Source organism: Solanum lycopersicum, chromosome 10 (genome assembly GCF_036512215.1).
Source record: "Solanum lycopersicum chromosome 10, SLM_r2.1".
NCBI lineage: Eukaryota > Viridiplantae > Streptophyta > Magnoliopsida > Solanales > Solanaceae > Solanum > Solanum lycopersicum.
The window spans coordinates 980,663-1,002,735 of record NC_090809.1 but is presented as its reverse complement, the minus strand read 5'-3'; the positions used below and the strand labels follow the sequence as shown (position 1 = coordinate 1,002,735).

The following is a 22,073-nucleotide window of genomic DNA, read 5'->3' as shown; positions in this document are numbered from 1 at the left end:
TTTGAATCTATCACTCATTGACGTTGACACCTTAGCACTAAGTGTGCCTTAAGCTCCAAGCAAGTCGCATCGTTCACACTCAAATCATTCTTTTGTACGGTTTTAAGAAAGTGGATACAGGGTAGACTTTTGGTTTTTTAATTAGGTGTCTATATTCTAAATTTAATGACATGATTAATATAATAAATGTTTAGCTTTAGATTTGATTATAATTTAAAAATATATATTTTAAATAACGCTACATATAATAGTTAACAACGATAATAATATATCAAGTGTAATTTAAAAAGGTGTATGAAAAAATTAGAGTATAATGTAATATCTTATCTCGTAGAGATAGAGAGACTATTGTTAAAAGACTACTAAATCAAAATAGTTATGAAAAAAGAATTACGAAAGTAAAAAGAATATGTCAATTATGTAATAATATAACACAGTAACTACACAATAGGCAACAAATGATAACACATATCAAAAGCAAGAGGTTGCATGTATACGACTAATACTACCACATATACAGTGCTACGGAACTCCCACTGAGCTAAATCCTATCGAAATGCCAGACAAAGCTCAACTACGTACATACCTACTAATCTTCTGTCTTGATATATGATTTTCATATCTTTTTATCTAAAATCATATCATCGATAAGCTAAAATTGTGTTATATATAGTCTATTCTTCTTATGACACTAAATTCCTATATTATAATCAAACGTATCTTTTAAAATTTAGGTACTTGAATCTTTGTCAAAAAGGCTAAAGTTTTTAATTAAGAGCGAAAAAGTGATAATAAAAATTATATCGATAATTTATATTAAATTAATAAATATATGATATGTATTTATATACTCACTTTTAATTAATGAGTTTCCTAGTCAAAGTTGTAACATTAGGCAAACAAATCCGTCAACGATAATTGTTTGAATTCAAAGTCAAGGCCAGATTTTGTTTGAATTCAATTAACAGAAAATCTAATGTAATGATGTTTTGTCTAAAAAAAAATTTCTAGAACATCTTTTTTTTGAATTTAATTAATTCAAATTTATATATAAAAAAATTAATTTTAATTTTATTTCTTTGAAAAAATAACAACTTTAGTTTAGAACTCATGCCACAACTTACAACTAAAAACGATAAAATACTTATCATTCTTTCATGATCTTCACAATTTCAATTATGTATAGTACTTTATTAGAAACGAATTCGGAATTTTAACCTAATAATTATTAAATCTTCTAAATTCATAGTTCACTATTACTAATAATTCCAATGTTATGAAAATTAACTAATCATCCAATAAGTCACGTAATGTTAACTGTTAAAGCCTTTAAAAAAACTGATTAAACCCACTAATTACCACTTCTTTCACCCACTAATTAATTAACTGTCATTTTCTTACTAATTAATCCTACTCTATTATTATATATATACACACACAAAAAAATTACACTCGAACAAAGAACTATTTAGCACTTCATTAATTCTATCCTTAGATATTAATTAAATACTCAATTAAGCTCATATTATTTTCCTAGTTATGGATACTTATTTTGAATTTTCACTTTATCGATTTAACGTGTTCGTTCTCTCTCTTGTTGTTACGTTCATGATCGTTTCAAACATCTTCGTGTCATCTTTTCAATTTCGAGTTGGTGATGAAATTGGTTGGATTACACCAATTGGTAATGAATCTGAGACGTATAACGAATGGGCTGCTAGAAATCGATTTCATATCGGAGATACTCTTTGTAAGTTCTTATCAGAATTTCATCGATAATTTAAAATTTTCAGAATTTGCGACCAACAAATTATGTTGAAAATTGCACATTTTTAAGGGGAAGTTACACATTTGCATGTTTAGACAAAAATATTTACAGTTGCTAATTAATTTAAGTATATATTATACATATGTCATTTTTTATTTATTTTAATGAACGGCTATTTAAGTTAATTTATTATTATTTTTAAATACAGATTTCAAGTATAAAGACGACTCAGTACTTGAAGTAACTCCGGCTAATTATCTCAACTGCAACACAACAAGCCCAATTTCCAAATTTGAAAATGGAGAGACAGTTTACAAAATTAGCCATCCTGGCTTCTACTATTTCATAAGTGGCCAGAAAAATAATTGCAAATTTGGCCAAAGAATCATTGTTCGTGTAATGCACCCATCTGAAATTTCTTCCCCGGCGTCCGCACCGGAGATTTCACCGTCTCCGGCTGTTGATGGTGGTGGTGGTGGGGGTGACGGTGGAGATGGGTGGAGCTCGGACTTTTTGGATCCACCAGTGATTAATTCCACCACAGTACTTTCTGTTTTTTCATGTTTTGTTACTGCTCTTGGGGGTATTATGATCTTTCTCTATTTGCTTATGTAGTTATGTAGAAGAATTTATATATTCTTCATGTTTTAGATATATTATTATGTTTGTTTTTTTTTGTAGTTTTCTAAAGTTGTTTTGATTGAAATTTGATTGACATTGTATTAGTTTGAATTCGTTATATATTATTATGTTATCTGTTTGAATGAGGTGCATTGTAGGTATACAATTTTGTTTTACCAACAAAGTTAGGTAAATGTTAGATGAATATGTAAATAAATTTGCATAAAAATAAAATAAATTAATGAAACATCTGTAATATGTATAATGTGAAATATAAATCATAAACGGTGATACTGAAATTCGTAATACACCCAAATCAGAATACATATTATTTTTTAAAATATTGTCATTCAAATATTTTAAAGTGTTGTTATTTTGACTAAATATGTTAGGTATTATCACAGTGAGGCTAGCAAGAGAGGACAGTGAATGGGAGAGAGGCAAGCGAGATAAGCAGAGAATGAGAGAAAGGTGAATTATATATATATATGTATCGGTTGTATAATTGTATATTATACATATGCATTTGTATATATGGCAAGTAATATTAAGAGAAAGGAGAGAGAGGGTAGAGAGATTAATTGTATATGTAATTAGATAATAGTATATATTATGAATATGGAAAGCGAGATTGGGAGAGAGAGGAGAGAGGAGAGAGGTGAGCGAGATCGGGAGAGGGAGTAGTGAGGCGAGCAAGAGAGGGCAGAGAGGTGAATTGTATATATACGTTGATTAGATAATAGTATATTATGAATATATATTTGTATATTCTGGCGAATTATACATATATAAATGTGACTAATTTATAAAAATTCGATGTAAGTGAATGTAATTAATGTATAATGTTAGTCAAGAGTGGTAATTATATCAAACTATAATTAGGATGAGTAATTAAGTAGTATAAATTTGTTTAACCGCGTAAAAATAACCTATCACATGAGAGCTGAGCGTGGGAAGGAGAAGAAACAAAGAAAACGCAATTGACAATTGCGTTTTATTCTTTATCTATCAGAAGGGCATTTTTGATATTTACTTACACATTTCCCTACTGCAGTGCCTCTAAGTGCTACGTGCAATTATATTTTTCAGGTTATATTTTTTATATTTATTACAAATAGTTATCTTGCCCTAGTTTTTTATAAATGAAATGTCATCGCGTTTTATTTTAGCGACAAAATCTCAATTATTTTATGCATATTTTTCATTTTAATTTATTTGATACAGTTAAAATTTTAAGACCTAATCAAATTTTTTTATTGGTATATTTTTATGCATTTTTAATAATTTAAAATGTCAATTATTATGTTTTATAATAACATTTATGTAATTTTCAAATATATAAATTACATTTAATGAAATATAAAAATTTATATCAAAAAAAATTGGGGGTAGGGGTGGGGAAAGAGGGGATTATATTGGGGCATGAATGACAATAAAGCTTTGCGCGTTGGGGATTGAGCTTAACCAGCAAAATAGTTAATCTCCCCATGTAACAATTCGGAGAGCGATACTAGGAGAGAGAGGGCAAAAAGTGGGAGAGAGGTGACTTGTATATGTATATCGGTTAGATAATTGTATATTATGCATATGTATTTTGTATCTATGGCAAGCGAGATTGAAAAGGAAGGAGAGAGGCAAGCGAGATTGGAAAGGGAGGAGAGGTGAGAGAGATTAGGAGAGGGAGTAGAGAGTCGAGCGAGATTGGGAGAGAGGCAAGAGAGAGAGCATAGAATGGAAGAAAGGTACTAAAAATTAAAAATTAAATTCATTCAAATAATGACTAAAATTTTATATTTTAGAGGTCAAATGAGAAAAAATGTAAGAAATTGTTTTAGTTTTAATCGAACTATTTTCATTTGTTATCTTAAATATTCTAGTAACTTTAAAGGAATTATCTTAATAAATTCATTAAGATATTTTCCTCGAATCAAGTAAGAATGAAATAAAGTATTTTCTCAAGGAACCTCGACTCAAGTAAATCGTATTAAAATCAATTCTTGAAAAGAAAAATAGCAAAGATGAATATACTTCCTCTATTTCAATTTGTTCGTCTTAATTTCTTTTTTAATCTATTTCTAAATGAACATTTTTTCCCTTCTGACAACTTTTTAAACATACATGTTTAAGACTATAAAATTAAAAGGAAAACTTACCTAAATACAGTATAAAAAAAAATATTTACCATCTATAGCAATAACAATTTTTTTTTCACTTATCACTTTTAATACATTTATAAATACACATTTAATTTATATTACAAGGACCAATTTATTATTCACATGTTACAACTTTTACTGATTGGTAATATACTTATCACACATCTAGTACACTTATAATACAATGTGTCAACTTCTTATCAAATAAGCATAATATATTTTTAAAAACAGTTATAATACATATATATTACATAATTAATTCACTTTTAATACATATTGCAGATTTAACATAATATTGCTATAGATGGTAATAAATGAAAAATATCACTAAAATCAATAATTATTTATTAAAAGGCACTAATTTTTCCAAATTAAAACATATTTTCCCTAAAAAGAATTAACAAATTTCTCTCTAAATTTTTCAGCCCAATTGTCCAAATAATTCCGTAGCCCAAAATATATGACCCACAAGCCCAAGCCCAAGCCCATTTGATTTAGTGTCACAAATCCAAATTCATTTCCTTAAGTCCCATTACACTCCAGTGACTCACTTCTCCGCCGTCGCTATCGCCGTCGCCGTCGTTATCGCCGCCCTGTGTTTCGTCTTGTATAATCGGATCGTAAGATGTCAGTTTCTTATTCTCCTTGCTTTCAACCTCTGAAAGTGTTCCCTACAAGTAATCGTATTCGTTCAAGCGGAGCTTTGACCTTGAATCGACGTAATGCAGTGGCGTGTATGAAAAAATCTCATGAAGATACCTCTCTTGAAGCAAAGGTATGAAGCTTTAATGTTGTTTATCGAAGTTTGTTAATTGATATAGAAGACACATTTTTTTGCCTTTTGGGTTTAGGATTATCTATGTTTAGCTCATTTATGAATGAATTGCAGTTTATTTGATTGATCAGATATAATTAGATGCATCCTGTGTTAATTATGGTATATATTTGATAAACATGGTGTGCTGGACAGCTTCTGCGCAGCTCGACTAATTCATCCGGATACTTATTAATTAGTTTAGCTTGTGTATGAATGAATTTGGAGTTTATTTTGATTCATCAGATATAATCAGGTGCATCATGTTTCAGTTGTGGTATATGTGTATAGATAAACCTGGTGTCGGCCGTCGGGGCCAGCTTTTGGGCAGCTCGACTAGTTCCACGTGATACATGTCAATTATGTTTAGCTTGTCTATGAATGAGTTTGTGGTGTATTAATATATCAGATATAATCAGGTGCGTCTTGTGTCAATTATGGTATATATATTAATAACTGTGGTGTCCTGGCGAGCTTTTGCATGTCTCGATTAGTTCCATGAGATACCTGTCAATTATGTTTAGCTTGTTTGTGAATGAATTTGTAGTTCATAAATACATCAGATATAATCAGGAGCGCGTACTGTGTCCATTATGGTGGATATTTGTTAAAAGGCTGCGGTAGTAAAATGATAGTTGAGTTCCTTGTATATCATTTTGATCTTTCTTTAAGTCTTCATAGAGGCCTAATAATTTGTTCATTGTTGAGTTGTTTGGATGCTAGTTATCAGATCATCATTATCGGGTTACACATTACCTAAGGAATCTAAATCGATAATCAAAATCAAATTTTGACTTATATCTAGTCCAATTGCTCAATTTCCCGTCTTGTATGATAGGTCTAAATTCCCAAATTTAGACTATGAAAATTCAAGATTTCATGGTTCAAGTTACTATAATAAAGAGACTTGATTTAGCCAGAACATTAGACAGCACATTCTTATTTAGAGAATGTTACAAGCTATTAGATACAGTATCTTACATGCCTGGAAAAGAAAAGCTAGCAAAAAAGATTGTGGGCTTTTCATCTGTCATTTTGATCTCTCTTGAAGTGAGTTGTTTTTCTCCATTGCACTGTGCAACTGATGGTTTATTGCTGCACTTCTGGTGATATTCAGTGTCTTGCTCTTTGGACTATACAACAACACCTTCCATTCAAAGGCTAGTTGAAATGTGTTCTATTTACTGACCTGGAAGGATGAGCATATTGTATCACCTTTCCTTTGTTTCTTGTTTTCTCTTTTCTGATAACAGTACTTCAGGTTGATTTCTTACTAGATCATGTCAAATGGGACGACAAAGGCCTTGCAGTTGCTATAGCCCAAAATGTTGATACGGGAGCAGTCTTAATGCAAGGCTTTGCAAACAGAGAGGCTTTGTCAACAACAATCTCATCACGTAAAGCAACATTTTATAGCCGGTCACGGTCATCTTTATGGACAAAGGGAGAGACCTCCAATAATTTTATCAATGTTTTCGATGTCTTTCTTGATTGTGATCGTGATTCTGTAAGTTTATAGAATCCCTTTTGATAATTAAAGTGGGCTGCCTTTGATTCCATGTGCTTTTTTACTGAAAATATAATCAAAACTACCTTTCAGATTATATATCTTGGGAAGCCTGATGGCCCAACATGTCACACGGGGTCAGAGACATGTTATTACACGCCAGTTGATGAACTCCTGAAACATCCAGAGGTTAGTCGCATCCTGTCACATTTTTTAAGTTTTTTTTCATAATCGTAATATTACCTTTTAAAAAAGTAGTTTTCAATCATCCGTTTAATGAAAAATAGCTTGGGTTTTCCATTGGAAAATGGTCTATATGAACCTGCCTAAGATGTAGTAGCTGTGCTAGGTTGAGAAAAACGAGCTGGCTTTGACGACTTTATACGCATTAGAATCTACAATCAACCAAAGGAAGGCAGAAACATCTAGCTCTTCAAATGGAAAACCCTCATGGACGAAGCGATTGTTGCTTGATGACAAATTGCTTTGCTCCAAAATTCGGTATATTGCTTGACATACTTGATCTTATCATGCTTTCCCTACTCCCTTGTAGCACATACATGTAATCTTGGGATTGATGTGTATAGTTTTCTTCTGAATTTTGTTCTTCACATCTTGCAGAGAAGAAGCTAACGAGTTATGCCAAACTTTGGAGCAAAACGAGGCTAATGGACGGACTGCCTCAGAGATGGCAGATGTCTTGTATCATGCCATGGTTTTGCTTTCTCTTAGAGGAGTAAAACTAGAGGAAGTTATGCAGGTCCTTAGACAAAGGTTTTCAAAGTCAGGCATTGAAGAAAAGAATAGTCGGAAATCCTAGGACACATATGGTATAGTAAAAACTTCTTCCTCTACCTTATTGAATGTTTGCTTTCCACCTTAGCGGAAATGATGCCGATGTCCCCTCTTAAATTTTTCATTATCACTCACTCCCCTTACCTGTGCCTAATAACAAACTTCACCCTGATCTGCTGGCATTTCTGTTGTAGTTCCTAACAAGCATTGAAAGGTTTATCCTAACTTGGTGCAACTTTTACATTCTTGTCACTCTTATTCACGAGTACTAAAACTTGTTCCTCAACACGTCCCTGCAGGGTATACAGTTGAAGAAGGCTTCATTACAGTCTACGATTGTTCTTCGTTTTCTACGAGAGAGGGGGGGAGGGGGAATACTCTAGCTCCCTAATGCTGTTAAAAGTGTATGTGTTTGTGTGGGGGTGGGGGGTCTTTGTCAATACCAACCTTATTGATGTACTGTTGCTAATGGGAACATATATGAACAACATTCTTGAGCATTTTCTTTTTAACTTATACAATCTTATCAAATGAGCGAACACTCGCTTCAAGAGCATTGTCTTTAGCTCCTATATATCTACATTGCAAATACATGAATATCTTTGATACAGGTATCCTATGTTAACATAAATACATATGTTCCTACATAACTCTCGATCCAGGCATAAATGCATAACTCGATATGGGCATTTAATACCATCAACCAAACGCTGCTATAACGCATGACAAGGCCATGAGAGAAACCACTTAACAGTACCATTTGAAATTGCAGTAAAGATAACAATGTACAAAGTACAAAAATTTGTATACACTATACTTCCAACCAAAAAAGACTAATACTCAACAAACCCGAAAATCCGACCCGACCCGACTATAAGATTTTACCTTGGAAAAAAAAAATCAACAGTAGAAATCAACATAAAAGGTAGGTGAAGGCTTCAACTCTATAGTACTTTTTGTCTATCCAGAACAATTTGTACAAACTTTAATAACTCACCAGGCGAAATAGTATGTTGTTCGTGAAAAATCATTTACAGGTCTCATTAGCATGGAACATGGAGCATAGAGTTGATAACATGCATTATAAGGCGAATGCTTGAAAGTTCCGCGGGGGTTGTGGTAGGTAGAGTCCGATGATGGTTTAGTATTTGATATACTTGCTCGAAAATAGGCCGTACGTGCAGTACAATCACCGGGTCAGTTGGATTTATGGCTGATACCACATCCCTCATCCAGGATAATTTTCGAGATGTCTCATTGGTAATATCACACGCCACCTGCTGAAGAAGTGAAAGAAGTACACCTTGACTCAACGGGAGAGGATTCATTGACAAGATACCCGACAGATCAACCTGGTAAAAGGCACAGGGAAACCATTAAGATGGATCAGGAAAAGAAAATTACTTCAAGCATGCACAGTGGCCTTGTCGCCAATGAAGCGAGAACGGCCAAGGTTCAAAATCCTGGCAGTGACAAAAGTTATGTTGCTCAAACTCTTTGAAAATGATTACAAAATCCTCTTTACTTTCTTAAACTACGTGTAAAGTCATTTTGGTACATTCTACATCTCTTTAGTTTAAAACCACAAGATTCAAAATCTTCTTTACTTCCTTAAACTCCGTGTCAAGTCAAAACCATACGAACAAATTGAACCGGATGAAGTAATGAACTACGAAATCAGGACACCAAAATTTGATATGATCCATTTAGATACAAGAACTTTTTACTTGAATAAGGTTAGTTAACTAGTCAATTTGCATTTTCCAACTTTATCATTTGGACGGTTTGGAGTCCTTCCTTCTATCAGCTAGAAAGATAGAAGGTAAAACATTTGCCTAGTACAAGGAATAGCATTCAACAGCAGTACTAAAGTACCCGATATTTTAACCGTCCATAAACAAGTGATAAAGAGCAAACAGTATACCTGCAAACATAACCATGATACAATAGACACATCAGTTCTGTGCAAGGCTGTAGTGAATGCCTCCTCGTACTTGCGCTCCGCCAACAATCTTGATAACTCTTTGATTGGATCAACAGGAGCTTCAAGCTATTAAATAAGATTAAAAGATTGAAATAGAACAATAAGGATTTAAGTCTGAAAACAGAATACAAGTAGCTATCAATTATTCTATCTAGTAAAAAGTAATTTAAGGGAATAGAAAGAACCTTCTCATGCAGTAATGGTCCATTACTCATGTGGCTAACCAGTGGATTCGATAACTTGGAATTTGCTCCTGAAACTGCAAGTGTAAGCAACTTCTTTTGACCATCAGCTAGCTCTCCACTCAATGTTTGAGTCATCGATGATGCAGAATTAATGGCATCCTGAAAATTAACTCAAGTGAGTTCTTTTTTAAAGATAAGAAAAGTCAAATGCACATGCAATTCCAAAGAGAGTATAAACTATAAACTGGGCCATTATCAATGATAACAAGTATATCCAAGAAAAGTTAACTGACACTCATTGCAACAATATTCATACATACAATGGAAACAGCCTCTCGACCTTTACAAGGTAAGGGTAAGGTTAGGTACACACCACCCTCCCCAGACCCCACATGTGGATTTACACTGGGTATGTTATTGTTGTACAACGAATTATCCAATCCATTTATATCACCAGAGAGATGTGAAGAGTTACATTCACCCAGTGAAACCTTCATAAACATATACCAAAGGTAAAATCTCTTTTTACGAGTAACTACAGCTTTCAAATCTAAAATGGAAGTAACAACCAAAAGAAGATTACCACACACAATCTCATCACATCTACACTAAAAGAGTGAGTCACTAAATCTCTATACAAGCGAAATCAACATGTATCAATCAGTAACCTTGAAAGCAATGTTCATGTATTCAATAGAGCATATGCAAACCTGCTTCCAGACCCTTTTATAGAGAACACAAATATTCACACACACGCACACATAGTCACACGCACGCTCGCCCACACATGAATTAAACAGCTATTACCCTGAGCTTCAAACCAATACTCCCTCTATTAAACTTTGTTTGACTCGCTACAAAGTTTAACAAAGAAAGAAATATTTTAAAAACTTGTTGTCTTAAACATGTCATAACATTTGTGTAGCTATAAGCCTAAAGCACCTTAGAAATTTGTGGTCTCAAACATGCCATAACATTTCTGTAGCTACAAGACTATAACTATAGAAGTTGTTATATTAATTAAGGAATTATAAAACTGTGTCACTCCTTTTCTTTTTTTCTTTTTTAAATAAAGTAAAGTTGTATTCCTCAGCATACCCAATGAGGGTATGCTGGCAACCATCAAAAAGATTTACATCAGTGACCCAAAAAAAAAAACTCAAAAAATTGCTACTAAACTAATAAGGAAGAGAAAAAGTTTAAAATCTGTCTAGCATCCTCTGTACCCTCCAAAATTACACCAAAAACAGAAGGTCTTCATACGCCATTTGATCTTTATAGTAGACCATATACAAGAGGATATCATGTTCCACCATTTCTTCTGGCTCTTACTCCCCACTCTTCTCACCCAGCAACTGAGAAGGTCTGCAGTGTGTTTTGTGTGTGTTCTGCTTAGAAAAATGGCCCATAATTGAGCAGTGTCTTTGCAATGGAGGAATAGATGGCTATTAGTCTCATTTGTCTCATTACACAGTGAACACCAGGAGGCTATTTCAAAGCCTCTTCTCTGCAGCTTCTCATGAGTTAGGCATGCGCTTCTAGCCACTAGCCATGAGAAGCACCTCACTTTAGTTGGCACTTTATTTTTCCATACCTTACTCCATGGTCCAGAGATTTCCCCTGGAAGTTCCTTCACTTTCCTATTGTACAATCTGTTTACTGCCAACATACCATCATGATTGTGTTTCCAAATCATTACATCAACTTCCAGATTTGTGCCCTTGAAATCATCCAGCGTTTGTATCATCTCGGCTACTCTGCCTATCTCCCAGTCATTTAGTAACCTTCTGAAGCTGAAATTCCACCCTTGTTCAGACCATACCTCATTTACCATTGCATCTGGAGACGAGCTCAGGATATATATGTCCGGATAGGAAAGACATCAAGGAGTCCTGACCAATCCAGTGATCTTTCCAGAAAAGAACCCTGGTCCCATTCCCCACTTTGTATCTAATACGGTGTTGTAGTTGGCCCCATAAATTTCTGATAGTTCTCCACACCGAGACACCATACGGGATATTCACCATATCGAAAACCCATGGGCTATTCTGGCCGTACTTGTTACTGATGACTTCCTTCCAAAGTGCTTGATCCTCTCTTCTGAACCTCCACAACCATTTTGCTAACAAGCACTTGTTTTGTAGCCCCATGTTTCTGATCCCTAATCCTCCTGAGCTCCTACTCAGCAAAGCAGTTTGCCATTTGACAAGATGTATTCTTTTACCTTCCTTGATTCCCGACCAAAGAAAATCCCTCCTTAATTTATCAAGTCTTTCTTCCATTTTGACCGGCATAGGGAATAGGGACATCACATAGGTAGGTAAAGAATCTAGTACAGAGTTTATCAAAATGGTTCTCCCACCGAACGATAGATATTGATATTTCCAGTTTGCCTTCTTCTCAGTTTTTTCAATTATACCATCCCATATCATTAGCTCTTTATGGTTGTTTCCAAGTGGCATACCTAGGTAAACAGTTAGAAGTTTCTCTATTCTGCACCCTAAAATGTTTGCTAAGGCCTGGATCAGTGTAACCTCTTTGATGGGATATATACAACTCTTCCTCCAGTTGACTAAGCCTGAGACCGCCTCAAAGACTACCAATATCATTCTGACAATTCTGATTTTTTCCTCCTTAGCTTCACAAAATATGACGGTGTCGTCAGCATAAAGCAAATGACAAATCTGCATATCCACCCCTGAGAGATTGCCTACTTTGAATCCTTGCAACAGTGAGTTTTGAGTAGCCACCCTCATCATACTATCGAATCCTTCCATGGCTATGATGAAAAGGAAAGGGGACAAAGGGTCTCCCTGTCAGAGACCTCTTTCTGAGGGAAAGACTAGTAGGTTCTCCATTCAACCTAGTCGTTTTTATACAAACCTCAATCCATCTCAACCATCTCTCACCAAACCCCATTAGTTTTAACATATTGAGCAAAAAACTCCCAGTTGACATGATCATATGCCTTCTCAATGTCTAGCTTGCACACAACTCCAGAGTCAGCTAGTATCCCCTCTGTGTCATTCCTTTTGGAATGGACTAACAAGGAAAAGTGCCAAACAAAATGGAACGGAAGGAGTGGAAAGGATGGTCTAATAGGAAGGAATAAGATAGTAGCTAAGTTGATGGAGCAACAAAATATATGATAATCAGCACAAAAAAATCCACATAGGTTGTGGAAGGAGTACATCACTGGCCACTAATAACTCTCCATTCCAGAGCATAATATAACGCAAGTTAGATATATTGAAAAAGGAAGGAATTGTCCTACCCGAAATTAGCAAGAAAACAGAAGGGTAGTAATAAAACCACTGCTCAGAAGCCATACCCTTAAAGCATGTACTAACGGTGAATGCATGGACTCAAATTGCTGTAGAGCGGAACCAGTGTGTTCAGCAAATCCTTTTTGAAACGTCAAATCTACTTGCTCAAACATTGCCTTGCATGACATCTCAAAGCCGGGAATCACCGAACCTTCCATTATAGATTTCAAAGTTTCCTGCATGACAATTAGAATGTTATTGGGCACGTAGCATCCAACATTAGTTTTGAAAATCAAAGCATCCAGGAGAATTAGCACTATGAAGACAGCAGAAAAGAAAAATAGCAGGTTGAGATGATCAGGAAGCAAATTCAAGGAGCTACTATGCTTATTTGAAGGAGATCTAGCAATCAAGCGTTGCAGTGGAGCCACAAAACATAAGTGAATAGGCAAGGTTGAGAAACTGTCTTCATACCCACATTGATTGGCATTAACTAAATAAAGAATTGTCTGCTCATGCTCCTCACCTGAAGAGCTTGCTTGCCAGAGGTCTGGAATTGTGCTTGAATTTGCCTAGCAACAGAAGCTTCAAGTTTAGAGCTAACTGTTTTCTCCAGTTGGTTTACTGCCTTGTCACTAACTCCTTTCTGCACCATTCACATTCCATCATTGACAAACAAATTCATTTTTTCAAAAAAAAAAATCCAGATTTTCATAATATTAACCTGGAAGGATTCTGAAATAGCAGTTGATACAGTTTTCTCAATGATAGGGACAATACTGCGTGTGACGGCTTGTCCAACAGCTGCCAGTTCTTTCTTCATTATTTTCTCAATTAGCCCAGGCATGTCCTTGTTAAAGCAGTTAGATATCAAATTGGTTATTTGTTGAGTACGATCACGAAGTAATTTCTCTTGTTTAGCACTATCTTCGTGGTAACGGGCCCATAAAGCATCATAATTGGCCTTGACAGCCTTCTCCATGCTCTGTCCCAAGGCAGCCTCAAGTCTTCTTCCTTCTTTGGTAACTGGGGCAGCAACCATCACACTCATCTGCTTTTGCGTTTCTTTTTGCATATTAAGAACCTAAGAAGGCACAGCGTTGAGAGAAAATGGAAATAAGTGAGAATAGCATAGAAGCAAAACAAAACGATAATGTAACTAAGATCATAAGACTGCAGAAAGCACAATTTCCAGCATACGTTAATGTTTCATCAATGCAACACAAAAAACGGTTGGACAAAGAGTCCTCTCACATAATAAATATATGTATAAGATTCGGCTTCCATCACTTGAGAAGTTTGAATGCTCCAAGAAGAGAATTCTCTGAAAGTAGTTCTACAAACAATTACACGTGAAAGAGACCTAGATGACGGAACTTGACTGAAAATAGTGCAATAAATTTCGGGAGAGAAATCCTGAGGGTTAATGGCGCACGCATAGTTTGAAACTAAAGTGGATAGTGGACCCCAACCCTCTACCCTTCACTAAAACCAGCATTTGACATTGTGACATATGCCTAACCAACACATCATGTGCTGTGCTCTTACCACAAATCTAGGGGCAAATTCCAGGAGGGAAATTGTTCAGGACAAGGACCAATTAACAGATAGGAAAATTCGCAATGGGGTACAGAAAAAAGCAGCCGCAAGTGGCATATCAAGGAAAATTGGATCACCATCTGTACAAGAAAAGTAGTGAAACATCAAAGTAATGACAACCATCTAATATATGATTAGGTACTAACGAAAACCTGTAATTTGAAATATTAACAACTGACTAAAAGCATGATAAATTAAAATAATAATAAGAATATTAAGATCATTAAAGTTTAAAACATTTTTTTTGGGGGGGAAAGTCAAAAAAAATTGAGAAAGGAAAGTTTAGCATATTTATGCACAATCCCGTAGTCAAAGCAGGCACCTGATTTAGCTTCTCACGCATAGACAAAATTTGTGAGACTGCAGCTTCCATAGAGGTGTTACTTGAGCTAATACCACCCTCATTGGAATCAGATGACTTGAAAGAACCAGGTGAGGGTGAAGCTGGTTCAAATCCTTGAGTGTTCTTTGCCTTTTGCTTTTTCCCTTTGGCACTAGAAGCTGGAGGTTGATGAGCAGAAACTTGCACATTTGAGTCTAAATTATTTCCAGAGGTCTCCTTTGCAGAGTCACGGTCTTCTTTAGGGGCAGTTGATGCTTGGATCAGCTGCTCAGTTCCAGAAACCCCATCAAACTGCCTAGATTCCTCGACAATATAAGTTTCAGGCGATAAGTCACGACATTCTCGAGCCATTTCTATTCCAAGGTCAGATGCCTGAGAGCAGAAGGGTTTCTCCTTGTTATCAGACACAAAAGTATGAAGTTCTTGTTGAGAGCCAACATCAGTTTTTTGATTGAATCTTGTTTCACCAACATTCTTAACCTCCGCTTCCACATTGCGGGCTTCCTTGTTGATTACAACATCCTGGATACTTGATTGTCCCTCGCTCTTATGTTCATTAACATGGTTTACCTCAGAAGATGAGTTAGCCATCAGTATCTCTGAAGGAGTCACCAAATGAGTAGGGTGCTTGAATTTAATTGTACTACTAATACCCGAAGAACCATCATCACCGGACACTTCATCTTCATTTTTCATTGGGTCACCATCTGACAGAGTAAGGCCAGTCAAGTTTGGATGAATGGCATCCATTTGCCTGTCAACTGAATATTCAACAGCTTTAGGATCCCCAAAATGGTCATTGACAGAGGGACCATGCTTAGAGCTGTTTGATATGCTTCTGAAACCAGAAAGTTTTCTAGCCAACTCAGGACTCAAAGGTGGTGGTGATGTAAAGGGAGCAATATCAGTATCAGTAGTTATACTGGGTAAACTAGATGATTTAGATTCCGCAATAGAAGAAGCAAATTCCGCAGAGGTGGCCAATGCAGTGCGTGCATCAGTCATAAGAGGTCTAGCTGTAGCTTCAATCTCTGTGGCACTCTCATTCACTAAAGTTTTGGGTGCAGAACTAGTTAAAGGGAAATCCATTTGTTTACTACCAGGAGGATCAACAGGAACATATCCTTCAATATTAGCAGCATCACGTGATACATTAGATTCTGTCCTTTCGAAGCCCACACCATTCTCCATGGGAGGAGGCAAGCATTGGGATAGGTCCAAAGCGTACTGCTGAATAGCCTGCGTCTGTACACAGTACACCTGAACAATCTGTTCACCATGAGGCTGTAAATCACTTGTTCCAGTGAAACTCAAAATTGGCATTGTAACTGTAAATTCAGCTATGTAATCCATATGGGTTGCCATTGGGTTCAGGCCATACTCTAGATGAACAGCATATATGGCATTCTTTTTCGCATTCGCTAATAAGAGCAGACCTGCTTGAGACAACGCTACAACTTGGTTAAAAAATGTCTCTTCAGCACGAGCTTCAGCAGAACTCTTCAATTCCAAAGTTTGTATACAGTGCCATGACTCACTTGCTGATACCCATATCTTCATTTCCCGATTAAGTAAACCCTGTATACTTTTGACTGGTTATATGTGCAGCACTAAACGCTAGAAAAAACCAAGACACAAACTTATAGAGAAAAATAAAATATAATCAAGATCAACTTCTGAATGTGTAGCAATTAGTCTCCTAAAGCATGGATCCCTTTTGGAGAACCAGCTTATTCGTCAAAGAAGACGTTTGTTTCTGTCAAAAGATGCTTGCCATGAACTATATTAGCACGTACCCCAGTGATGAGTATGATGTGATGTGGGCAGTCTGGAGCAGAAAGGAAGGTGGCTGAATGAATAGGATTACCATCATGAGGCCTGAGAATTGCAATTGGCTGAGGCTTCCAGTCTTCCCAAATCTTTATCTGTAAAACAAGATACAAACCACATGCATGAGTCATGAAGCAACCAACCTTGGTTAGCAGAAGATAATCCATAGTTTATCATCAGATCATTTTTTCCCTTTCACAGGACACAAACCACATCCTTTCTCTTTTTGTTTTGTTTTGACTTCAGAACTTAACACATTAACAAAATACAAGTGCGAAGAATGCATAAACCTAAAACTGTGCAAGTACTAAAGAAGAAACCATAAGTTACAGTATGACATTGCCCATTTCCTCATAAGTAATAAAAGACTGCACACATACTGGGACATTCTATGCTGTCGGTTCAAGAGAACACTGGAATCTATACAAATTGTTTCTGTATAATAACATTTTTATTTTAAGCACTATATTATACATGATATTTTTACAAACTATCCCCATGTCAATTGTTAGTTGGTCATTCTAAAATGCATGGGATGCCATCTCATGAAAAACAAAACAATGCCTTGTGGAACTTGTTGCTAAATCATCATTTTACAAATGAAAATGCATGGGACGCCATCTCATGAAAGACAAAACAATGCCTTGTGGGACTTGTTGCTAAATCATCATTTTACAAATGAAAATGCATTGAATGATATGGCTACTATATAGAGCAAAGACAGCAAATGTAAATGCAAACCGTTTAACAGACAATAAGTAAAACTCTCACGAACCGTGCCATCCACCGATGCAGATACCAATCGAGTGGTCATCCACTGGCACATTGACAAATCAGTCACTTCTCCATCATGAGCACCAACAAGTTGTACCCCATCAACCAACCTGTCAACAGGACACTTGAGAGGTTCATCTGCTGAAAAAACTTCAGCTTTTCCAAATTTTGTGGTATCAATTTTTAAAACATGTCTTCCGATCCCGACCACAAGAATTTCCTGTCGAAGAGGGTATAATAGTAGTTAAGAAGAAATCTAGCAGAAAAACTATGCTAGAAAAGAGTTCCACAAAAAAAAAGGAGAGAAGGATTCACGGTACTTGTTTGTGACAATGCCAACAAACTCGGGGATGAAGAGATTCCCCCTCACCAACTATTTGAATAGCAGTGACAATCCTCCCTGTAATTTGGGGCTTATCTTCCTCATCTGGCCCTTCAGTAATTTTCCATATATAAACACGCCCATCGACACTTGCACTGAAAAAACGGCAAAGTTAGATAGATCACTTACATAAAACCTGATATGAATAAAAGAGAATAGCACTACCTAGCCAAAAGGTGAACATCCTCAGCAAAGAAAGCCATGTCTGTGACCCTCTGAAAGAAAAATTCATGACTTAGATTAATACAATAATGCTGTACTCCAAAAGAAGGGTTAAAACATATGATAAAGTTCCAATTACTATAGTTTTACAAAATACAGATCTTTTGCCTTCCTAAACCAAACAAGACAATTTTACTAATCTTTATTTACAAAAAAAGCCTAGTCTGTAATGGTTTTATACATTATCACCACCAGTAAAATTGTACTCGGTAGTCAGTTCAAGAATCCAAAATAAGCACATGCCACGAAGTCAAGACCAAAGAGTAGTAGCACCTCTAAACATGTAGATATGGTCCCTTTTCTAAAAACAACAAGAGGAAGATGGCATTTACTTGAAAGTACAACAAAAACACACCCAGTATGAAGTTTATTTCACAGCCATGTCTAGAGAACCAAGCATATGTTGCATACTGCTGCATGATATGTGACAGCAGAGTATGACAACAAAGTGTGAAATCAAATGCCACAAATTTTAAAAATAAGCTATATATATCCATGCATGTTTCAATTACACATGCACCTAGGATATAAGTGGAAAAGTGAATATCATGACTTCAATGGACAGTACCAAAAATTAGATCTTCTCCATTAAACCCCTCTACTTTGGGAAATCCCACAAAATTTGATGACTTTTCATCCTCCGGCCCTATCCACCAAATATTCAGCTTGACAAGACAATTGTTACAAGCGCATCATAATTGAGAAATACTTGCTAGAACCTGGTCTATGCATAAGTGCATAAAATATGTCTTTTCTACAAAACTTAACACTTGAACAACGGATAATTAATATGACTTAAATAACAAAAATAAGTTAACTAATATATCGTCTTACCTCAATTTATGACTTAATCATGGTAACGTGATTTGGTGCATGGCAAGTTATTTCTGAATCGAATAGGAGTGCAGTACAATCTCTACAATTATACCATCACTAGTATTTTTTGCATACCAACTAGCACAAGTATTTATTATGTTCATAAACAGTTCACATAACAAAAGAGTATGAAATTCACATCTAATGTATCTAGGTACATCAACGAAAAGATCCATAGATTAACAGAACCATTGCACCAAAAATTATAAGCTTGAGGAAAAGGCCAACCTGTGCAAGACCTTTAAGCAATGACCTCAACGCGGTGTTAATGTTAAGCACACGAATAGCTCCCAATTTGAGCCCATAACATATATAGCTTTTGTTAACTGCAATTTGCCTGCCTAAAACAAGTCCCGGATCCGAACCATACTTGGTAATGGGAGTAACCTCCAGCTGAGGCTGCACTTCACCAGGCAACCTATCATCTATATCATAAACAACATGATCCCCATTCAAATGTCTCCCTTTAGGTAACTTCCTACTCGGCATTCGCAACGGGCTACTCCCTGAATGTGCAATACCAACATTTGGTGAAGCAGAAAAATCAGAAAGCTCAGACCCAGAAGTTGTAGGCTGTAAAGGAGGAAGTTGCACAGTGGGTTGCTGAAGAACTTCATGAGTTGAAGATGGCGGACTTAACAAAGCCATAAGTCGAGCCCCAGGGTTAGGATTCGGGTTATTTCCAGGATTCAAGAACTGGTGAGGACTAGTAGGGGTTGGTGGTGGTTGAAGTGGTGGAGCAGGGAAAGACATAGATCTTTGCGGATGCATATGTCCATCATGTTGAGGTTGATGGTTGTTATACTGTAGAGGAATATTGTGATTGAATTGAGGAATAAGGTGAAAAGGGGTTGTCTGGGTTGGGTAGTAAAGTCCTCCGGCACTTCCTCCTGTACCACCACCGGCGCCGCCGGCACTAGCCGGAGGATAAGAAGCTGAAGCAAGCGGAAATGGTGAAGGTATCAAATTCGGGTTAATGGGGTTCTGGGTATTCGGGTTTGTTGAAACCAGAGTTGAAGGCTTGAAGAAAGTATGCATATCAGACGGTGTTCCACCGGACTGGTTTGGATTTCCGGCGGAAGCCATAAATACCTCGAATAATACTACAAAAATACAATATTCAGGGAATCAATTAACGAGTATATGAAGAGAGATTTGATGAAGAAGATGATTATATGAAGGATTTGGAGACAGAGATCGGATTAAGTGCAAGATTGAGTAGTGTGACTGTGTTGAGAGTGAGTGATGAATAGATTGGGACCTTTTGGGGGGAGTAATGCTATTATGGGAAGAAGATGGATCAGAAAAATATTATTTTATTAAATTGGGGATCTAAGGATAAATTATTGTTTTTATCTCATGTCACGAGTGGATCGTTTGATAGCTAATTAGGATTATGCATGTATTATCATTTATCTTTTATTATAAATAAAATACTATATAGAGTCTCTCATAACGTATACATGTATTGGATTATATAACTCTCATCAAATCCAAATCAGCTATCAAGTACTCTGAGATTATCTTCTTTTTCGTTTTTATTTTTTCCTTAAAATATAAAATGTCATGCAATTAAGAATAGTGTGTGAAGAATTATAATTTTCATCGTCATGTGCAAATCGAAAAAACGTTAATCAAAAGTAAAAAGCATTTACATTTAAAATTTGAGGAAAGTAGTGTGTGATGATAATCGTTAAAGGTTTGCACAAGGAGACTAATTGGGGAAAAGGGTAGGTGTTGTTATATTTCGAACTTACATTTTGGGTGAGATCGATAGCTAATGTTATTCTTGATCCTATATATATAATATGGCATGTAACATTGAACATACATTAATTTTAAGATGAGCGAAAAACATGATTTTAAGTGTATTTGAGGAAAATAAGTTTCGTAAAAAAAATATTTTCATATTTCATTACATTAAAAAAATTCATAAGATGACATGAATGTCAATACCAAAATACATGTCATAACAACATGCTAACAGTTAATCGACGTCTGAAACATAACTTAAAATTGTATGTCGGGACAAGGCCTATGACATACATTAAACTGAACATACTAATTATAAAGTTCTATTTGTTTGCATTAATAATATCTTAATCTTTACTATTCATATTTATATCATTAAGTTTATTTCAGATTTATATCATTAAGATTATTGTTTTAAAGATATGAATCTTAATCGTTCAGATGTTACTCAATTAGTGTGTTTATTTTTCTTATGTAATAGCTTTTTAATGGATCTGAATGATTGCGATTTGTAACAAGGTCTTCATATCATTAAGATGCTTATTTAAGATTCTTTTTACAGAGTTGACAATGTATTGATGCTCCATTTACTTTTACTCGTCACCCAAAGTTACTGTTTCAACTATTACTATCATCACTTACAATTCATAACCGTCATTTTCAGTCTAACCACTACGACCACTTTCGTCAATCACCAAAATCAATCGTTATCAGCATTAGAAATCATTTGCAATAACATCACCAACCACTATTATAACCACTAATATTTATCGATAATTTTGTCATTAGTCAATGTTATTCCACTTAATAAATATTCTCAATCACTAACCATCACGATTAATCACTACTATCAGTGAAATGTAAGCTACTACCCATAACAATCATTAATGGTCAATATGATCTCAAATTAATCTCAATCGTTATCGTTAGTCACCATCCTCAATTGTCATATAATTTTCTTTAAATACTTTATTAATATAATAATAATATTATTATCATTATTATTATTATTGCCCCAATTTATAAGATTCTTTTTTTGTCATGCAAAAAAATGCATTCCTAATTTCCTATATTTAGTAAAATTTAAAATTTTGAAATGTTATCTATTATAGAAGAATTTATAGCCACACAAATATTTATTACTTATTTTAGACTTAAATTTTAAAAGTCTTTGTATTTTTTTTTAACTCCATATGAAG

At 35.3% G+C, this 22,073-nt stretch overlaps 3 protein-coding genes across 3 annotated transcripts; 2 read left to right on the top strand and 1 right to left on the bottom strand.

The window, feature by feature from the left end:
* Nucleotides 1-1,457: 1,457 nt before the first annotated feature.
* Nucleotides 1,458-2,532, top strand: LOC104649508 (early nodulin-like protein 6). Its single transcript, XM_010328965.4, has 2 exons — nucleotides 1,458-1,750; nucleotides 1,977-2,532. Exons 1-2 carry the CDS (start codon nucleotides 1,540-1,542, stop codon nucleotides 2,381-2,383), a joined length of 618 nt encoding a protein of 205 aa, XP_010327267.3. The 5' UTR covers nucleotides 1,458-1,539; the 3' UTR covers nucleotides 2,384-2,532.
* A 2,504-nt stretch (nucleotides 2,533-5,036) lies between these two features.
* Nucleotides 5,037-8,217, top strand: LOC101244621 (histidine biosynthesis bifunctional protein hisIE, chloroplastic). Its single transcript, XM_004248309.5, has 6 exons — nucleotides 5,037-5,320; nucleotides 6,621-6,866; nucleotides 6,960-7,055; nucleotides 7,216-7,367; nucleotides 7,488-7,696; nucleotides 7,961-8,217. The coding sequence occupies exons 1-5, from the start codon at nucleotides 5,171-5,173 to the stop codon at nucleotides 7,684-7,686; spliced, it is 843 nt and encodes a 280-aa protein (XP_004248357.1). The 5' UTR covers nucleotides 5,037-5,170; the 3' UTR covers nucleotides 7,687-7,696; nucleotides 7,961-8,217.
* A 178-nt stretch (nucleotides 8,218-8,395) lies between these two features.
* On the bottom strand, nucleotides 8,396-20,448 carry LOC101249682 (enhancer of mRNA-decapping protein 4-like). The gene is made up of 12 exons (XM_004248241.5): nucleotides 19,351-20,448; nucleotides 18,190-18,239; nucleotides 17,963-18,119; nucleotides 17,644-17,862; nucleotides 16,835-16,963; nucleotides 15,018-16,616; nucleotides 13,821-14,180; nucleotides 13,623-13,742; nucleotides 13,162-13,332; nucleotides 9,831-9,989; nucleotides 9,586-9,711; nucleotides 8,396-9,013 (listed from the first exon to the last, which is right to left on the bottom strand). The coding sequence occupies exons 1-12, from the start codon at nucleotides 20,206-20,208 to the stop codon at nucleotides 8,705-8,707; spliced, it is 4,257 nt and encodes a 1,418-aa protein (XP_004248289.1). The 5' UTR covers nucleotides 20,209-20,448; the 3' UTR covers nucleotides 8,396-8,704.
* Nucleotides 20,449-22,073: the final 1,625 nt, after the last annotated feature.

Excerpts from the sequence above, each read along its gene's own strand:
- LOC104649508 (XM_010328965.4), top strand. The coding sequence starts at position 1,540 with ATGGATACTTATTTTGAATTTTCACTTTATCGATTTAACGTGTTCGTT. Across the intron at positions 1,751-1,976 it reads TCATATCGGAGATACTCTTT|ATTTCAAGTATAAAGACGAC; the intron begins GTAAGTTCTTAT and ends TTTTAAATACAG.
- LOC101244621 (XM_004248309.5), top strand. The coding sequence starts at position 5,171 with ATGTCAGTTTCTTATTCTCCTTGCTTTCAACCTCTGAAAGTGTTCCCT. Across the intron at positions 5,321-6,620 it reads ATACCTCTCTTGAAGCAAAG|GTTGATTTCTTACTAGATCA; the intron begins GTATGAAGCTTT and ends ACAGTACTTCAG. Across the intron at positions 7,368-7,487 it reads TTGCTTTGCTCCAAAATTCG|AGAAGAAGCTAACGAGTTAT; the intron begins GTATATTGCTTG and ends CACATCTTGCAG.
- LOC101249682 (XM_004248241.5), bottom strand. The coding sequence starts at position 20,208 with ATGGCTTCCGCCGGAAATCCAAACCAGTCCGGTGGAACACCGTCTGAT. Across the intron at positions 16,964-17,643 it reads CTGCATCGGTGGATGGCACG|ATAAAGATTTGGGAAGACTG; the intron begins GTTCGTGAGAGT and ends CTTGTTTTACAG. Across the intron at positions 13,333-13,622 it reads CTGGCAAGCAAGCTCTTCAG|GAAACTTTGAAATCTATAAT; the intron begins GTGAGGAGCATG and ends ATTGTCATGCAG.